The 6,495-nt window shown below is 25.7% G+C and overlaps 1 protein-coding gene across 1 annotated transcript in view; it reads left to right on the top strand.

Moving 5' to 3' along the window:
- The window catches only part of LOC117169080, a 13,612-nt gene that overhangs the window by 1,626 nt on the left and 5,491 nt on the right, over positions 1 to 6,495 (top strand). Inside the window, exons 3-8 of the mRNA XM_033355198.1 lie at positions 1,767 to 1,897; positions 1,997 to 2,087; positions 2,225 to 2,344; positions 4,812 to 5,010; positions 5,095 to 5,230; positions 5,302 to 5,522. Coding sequence (XP_033211089.1) covers positions 1,767 to 1,897; positions 1,997 to 2,087; positions 2,225 to 2,344; positions 4,812 to 5,010; positions 5,095 to 5,230; positions 5,302 to 5,522 — 898 coding nt within the window. The remainder of the gene's footprint in view (positions 1 to 1,766; positions 1,898 to 1,996; positions 2,088 to 2,224; positions 2,345 to 4,811; positions 5,011 to 5,094; positions 5,231 to 5,301; positions 5,523 to 6,495) is intronic.

The raw sequence follows: 6,495 nt of genomic DNA, 5'->3' as shown, positions 1-6,495 counted from the left end.
CCCCCCCCCCCCCGCCCAAATATAGTGAATTCGCCCATGATTATTGCCAGATTAAACAGAAAAAATATTTTTTTTAAATCTCTATGGAGTTTTTTGTACAAAGCAGGGAATTCTTTATCATGGTATCATATGACCCTGAATTTTGGTTGGCTACGAGAAAAACTTTTTAATTAACAAAATTGATCAATTATTGTAAATGAAAAACTTGTGGTTTCTCATGTTTTTTTAAAATTTATTAGCTTCATAATTATTGATTTTTTAATTTGATTAATAATAAATTATAAAAAATGTTAACCATTTTTTAAAGATTTCAGATATGTTAAATCAATATTGCAACAAAGAAGTTAATTTTCAACTCAGTAGTTGAATTTTTAACTAAAAAAGATGATTTCAAAACGTAAGACATATTAGTTGATATTTCTCCCATAAAAAATATTTTTATTTCAAATAAAAAAAATTAATTCAATTCAAACATACGTATTTTCAACAGAATAGTTTAATTTTAAAGCAAAAAAATGCAACCAAATAATAATTTAAGGGGGAAAATAATTGTTAATACAATACAAAAATTCTGAATAACTATTTATGTTTTATTTTTATTCGATTTTAAGATTATGGAAATATAATTTTCCTATGATTCTTGAGAAAATTCAAAAATATTACAAAATTCTAGGAAACATTCGAGTCAATTTAAGATATTTAGGACTTGTAAAAGTTTGGGAGAAACTAAAAAATATTCATTAAATTTTCGGAAATCTTGCAGTGTTTTAAAATAGTTTTAATTTTTTCAAATATCTAAAAGTTCTAAATATTTTTTAAATTGAATCGAATTATTCCTAAAGTTTTGAAAAAAAATTTGTCATGTTTTAAAATAAAATTTTAAAAGTAATTTTTCAACATATGAATCACTTTCTAAAAGTTTCTAAATTTTCTCTCCGAAATCTTCAAAAAGCTACGTTTTAAATTGTTTGAAATCTTTTTCATTAAAAAAATAATATAATGCAAATAGTAATCTTTCAAAATTAAAACCTGTTGATTTAAAATCTTCTACATCATTGTTCGTAATTTTAGGAAAACAATTGAATGGTTTTGAAACCTTTTAAAATTTTCTTTTAAAATTCATTTTTTAAAATAAAAACTCGTTTGAATATTTCTTAGGAATTTTTAGAACAATATTTTTTTCACTTGAAATCTTTCAAAATTCGTAAAAAGGTTTTTTTTTTAACTTCGTGTAAGTTATGTATTCAAAGCTAAATAATGTAATAACTTCATCAGATGTTCTTTATTAGGTGAAGAATGTTTGTTTTTTCAATTAAGCATACAAAATAAGGTAACAGCGAGTTTCTTTCTGCAAGAATGTATCGCTTTTTTAATTTGTTGAAAAAATAATGTTCTAATTATTGAAAAAAAAATATCCGGAAAGTTTCATAAATAAAAAAGAAAATTAGGGATGAATTTCACCTCTTAATCTCAACTTTAAGGGTGTGAATATCCGTCTTCAATTTTTGTATAAAGAAACAAAATGGTAAAGATGGGATTGTTAAAATTGTAGAAATGGAAAATTTAAAAACTTGAATTTTCTACATAAAAAGTTCCATAGCGACCTCTAAATATATTTTCTCATATCTGGCAAAATAGGGGATCATTTGCTAACCAAAAGAAATCGTTTTCCCTCAGAGTATTGGACAATCTAAAACAAAAAGGATATCATAAGTCACCCTATTGATAAGTTTAAATTCAATTTTATAATCAGAAATATATTGCAGTTTTCAAAATTCCAAAGAAGAAGGACGTAAAGTGGTTGAAAGAAAATAAAAAAAACTATACATCGTTACCAAAAATCGTTGCAGAGATTGCTGAAATTGTTGAACTGGATCCCGATCCTTATTTTTCTGGTGTAAGTAATTAATATCTAGCAAAATTATAATTTTACATAACATTATTTTATTTCATTACCAACAATTTCTTATTACAAGAATGAAATCCTCTTTTTTAGACTTACAACTGGTATTATACTGGTGGAACTCTAACAAATATTTGCTATGGTGGAGAAAATATTCTGCTTTTTCCATATTCTGAAGAACTAAGTAAGATTTCTTATTTCAAATTATATTCTGATTAAATTGAATTAAATTCAGTTAAGAAAAATGAGAAAAAACACAATTAGGAAAATGATTGCAAAACCAGCTATTAATGAATAAGTTAATTTTATTTTCAACGTTAGTCGCAACTTCCTTGTCATCACGAGAAGGATTTCTATGGAAACCGAGACTCGAAAGTGCAGCCAATTGCAACTTAGATGGTGTCCTTTATGAACTAAGGAACAATATAGCAAACAATTTTTGTGAGTAAACCAAATATTTTTTCTGCCGTCTTTATTCAGGGTGACCGTTTTAATCAAGAAAAAAAATTTCCGGTTGAAAATTGAAATTTTTTTATTTGAAATCATCAAATATGAAAAGCTAACTGCAAATGAAACTATTGTAAATTCTTATATTATTAAAATTAAACCTTAACACATTTTTAATTCTAACATTTTAAATGAAAATACTAAATAATTGACACGTATAAAATTAACAATTAAAAATGTACAATTGAACAGTTTTAAATTAAATGTCATTAAACTGAAAAAATTTTAACTTTTATAAATTGAATAGATTAAAGATTTCGGTTTAAAAAATATAAATCTTGGCTATCACTTGCAATGCTCTAAATTAAAACTAATCCTTCTTCCATCTCACATAATTAAGAATATTAAAAATAAAGCATGCCCCTCTTCCAATTCGGTACACAAATTGAAATTTGCCCAACGTCCACTCAAAAAATGTTGAAAAGAAAAAATTGGCCTCTTCCAATTCAGAAAAGTATTAATAATTAAAATGTCCTTCTTCTTAAGTCAATAAAAATGTTCAAAGCAAAAGAAGTGCCTCTTCGAGTAAAAAAAAACGTTGAAACCAAAATTTTCTTAATTCCAACTCGATACAAATCTTCAAAATAAGAAAATGCTCCTCTTTCAATCCAGAAAAAAATTAAAATCAAGATTTCCACTCTTCCAACTCGACGAAAATGTTTAAAATAGAAAATGTCCCTCTTACAGATCAGAAAAAACTGAAATCCGACATTTCCTATCTCTTAATTTAACACAAATTTTTAAATTACCCTCCAGTTTAGAAAGAAGACTAAAAATAAAAAGCTCCCTCCTTAAACTGCATAAAAATGCTAAAAAATGGCCTCTTGCAATTCTGAAAAATATAAATAAACAGAATGTCCTCCCTTCCAACTCTATACTAATCTTACAAACAAAATTTTCTCTCTTCCAAATCAGAAAAAATATTTAAAATAAAAAAGTGGAAAATAAAAAATTCTTCCTTTCAACTCCTTAAAAATATTAAAATAAAAAAATTATCTATTTCAATTCAGGAAAAAATTGCATCCCTTCTAATTCAATAAAAATGTTAAAAATTAAAAAAATATCCTTCCAATTCATAAATATTGATAACCAAAATTTCCTCGCTTCCAACTCAATAAAAATATTAAAGTTATAAAATCTCCCACTTAAAATTCAGAACAATTTAAAAACCGAAATGTCCTCCCTCACAATTTCGTCAAGAAGATTGAAAATAAAAAGCTTCCCCTTCAAATCTATACAAATCCTAAAAAGAAAAGTATCCTCTTCCAATTTAGAAGAAAATAAATAACCAAAATTTCCTCCTTCTGAGCATTATCAAAATTTTAAAAATAAAAGTTTCTCTTTTCCAATTTAGAAAAATGTCAACCCTATAACTTTCTCCCTTCCAACTCAATAAAATTAACAAAAATAAAAAATGACCCTCTTACGAAAAAAAAAAAATGAAACTAAAAAATTCTTCCCTTGAACTCAGTAAAGATGTTAAAAAGAAACAATTGCTTTTCCAATTCAAAAAAGTACTAACCAAAATGTTCTCTCTTCCAGTTAAATTAAAATGTTGAAAAAAAATTACTCTTCCAATACATAAAATATTGATAACCACGAATTCCTCATTTACAACTCGAAAAAAATGCGCTTCTGGAAATTTAACAAACAAAAAAGAAAAACTTAAGTTTCCCCGCTTATTGTTGAGTTATTCCAATTTAAAATCGTATACAATAAATAATTTGACAATAGTTATTTATACATAAAAATTAAACACTTTCACATATAAATTTAAAAAATTTAATATTCAATTTAATAGTTTTTAATATTTGATTTGTAATTGCTCATTTTAACGAAAAGTAAACTTTTGCTAAATATTAAAAAATTGTTTTTTTTTTTTAACCAAAAGATTTCAATTTGAATGTATTAAAAATGTAATATTTTAGTCTTCAAACAATATTTGAATATGATTTGAAATTGAATAAAAACGTTTAATCACGAATTTAATTATTTGTATTACTTAACATTGAAAATAGTTTATGAAGATTTAATCGGACGTTCACATTATTTTTACTACTATGGATTTTGAATTGAAACAAAAATCATTAATTTATTTATTTTCACATCTGATTTACTTTAAATATTTTCATACAACATTTTGAAATTCAAACGATTTTAATTGTCAATTGTTCAAGTCTTTAGACCTGCATTTTTAAAATCATTGAATTGAAAATGTACGCTTAGACATGAAAACCTGAAACGGACATTTTCTAAATTAAAAGGTTTTACACTTACGCATTATAAACTGAATGATTTCAGAATTGAAAATTTTTAAAATTGATCTTTAAATTTTAAAAAAGTTGAAATCGAACTTACTTTTTAAATTCTGGTAGCTCTTATTGATAAAATATAATTTCAGCACGGATTCTAGGACGTTATAAAAACCACTGCATCTTGTACAGTCTTTCCGGGCTTAAAGAGAAAATGTTGTTAATCGAACTTCATAAGCAAACGTCCTCAATTCCTTACGTCAGTGCAGATTTAAATCCAGTCAGTCTCAACGAATACTGCACAGCAAATGTTGAGAGAGTAATCTCAAAATGGGATCTAATGAAAGTGTAAGGCTGTCCTTTAAATTTATTTTTTATCAAATTCGACTTTGTTAAATTTTTCAACCTGTAATCTCAATTTATTTACTACAGGAAATGTGTCAGCAGTGGTACGATAATGAAAACTAAATCCCTTGACGATAATTGGGGCAGTATTAGGTATCAACCTTCGGATCCTGAAGTTCTGATCTACGTTGATAGATGTTGTATTCACTATATCGATACAAGGGTGAGTTGTCAGTTTAAAAGGAACTTACTTAATCATTTAATTTTAATCTTATAATTAATATTGAATTTCAGGGTGCATTTGAAAGTCCTGTTTTATCACTTTGTCCAAAAAATGATTTAGAAGCTTGCGAAAGTCTCTGTTTCGATTGTCCAAGCAACAATACGTTTTCTAGATACGTAGGAACGTATCACAGTTGTCTTTTATGCGATAGCCGATCACCAAATCAATGTACTCAACAAAAGTGGACTCATCAATTCAAGGATGCTCCCCTATTCTCCAGTGTTGTCAATAAGTACGGGACAGAACAAAAAATAAGAAAAACTCTATCAGATTTTTTTTCCTATTTTAAATTATTTTTTTCAAGAAACTTAATTCTCAATTTTTAGAAAATCAGGATTGCGATTCGGCGTAGGACTTTAGATTCCCGGTCATTTCCCAGTTTTTTCTGGTCAAGTTTTTCGATTTTCCCGTTCAACTAAAAGTAACATATTCATATTTGCCGCAAAACGCAAACATTTATTTTAATTCATGACGTTCATTCTAAACATCCTTTAACACAACAAAGCAAAAAATTGCAGAACAAATTATTTTAAATAAAACTATGAATCTTCAACTGAAATAGATCAATTTCAAAACCAAAAAGATTAATTTTTAAATAATAAAATTAATTTTCAAACAAAAAGAATAATTTTCTACCATAATTTTTGTTTTTAACAAAATACTTGTATTCTTAACGAAATACTTGAATTTTCAACTAAAATGATGAATGTTCAACTGGAATATTTGAATTCTAAACTAAAAAGATAAGTTTTCAACTAAAACAATGAATCTTCAACTGAAATTGTTGAATTTACAAAAAAAAAAATAATTTTTACTAAAAAAGATCAATTATCATCCAAAACTGAAATAATTACGTTTAAAATTTAAAAAAAAATCAATTGTCAACGAAAAAAGACGAATTTTCAACAAAAAATGTAATTTTTCAAATAGAAATTGAATAATTAAATTTCTAGCCAAAACATTGATGTTCAATCAAAGAGAGGCATTTTCAACTAAATTTATGGAATATTTAACTGGAATAATAGTATGATTTGCAGTTTAAAAAATGTATATAATTTTGAACCAAAAAAGAAACAAATTTTCAGCAAATAGTTCAATTTTCTTAAAAAGAAAAAGATAAGTTTTTACAAAAAAGAAAAAATCATGGTAGTATCTTATAAGTATCCCGAGTCGATTGCACGCTAAGCGGACTACCCTCCACTCCC

Source organism: Belonocnema kinseyi, chromosome 3 (assembly GCF_010883055.1).
Source record: "Belonocnema kinseyi isolate 2016_QV_RU_SX_M_011 chromosome 3, B_treatae_v1, whole genome shotgun sequence".
Taxonomy (NCBI): domain Eukaryota; kingdom Metazoa; phylum Arthropoda; class Insecta; order Hymenoptera; family Cynipidae; genus Belonocnema; species Belonocnema kinseyi.
The sequence above is the reverse complement of the archived record's forward strand: the minus strand, read 5'-3'. Positions and strand labels throughout refer to the sequence as shown.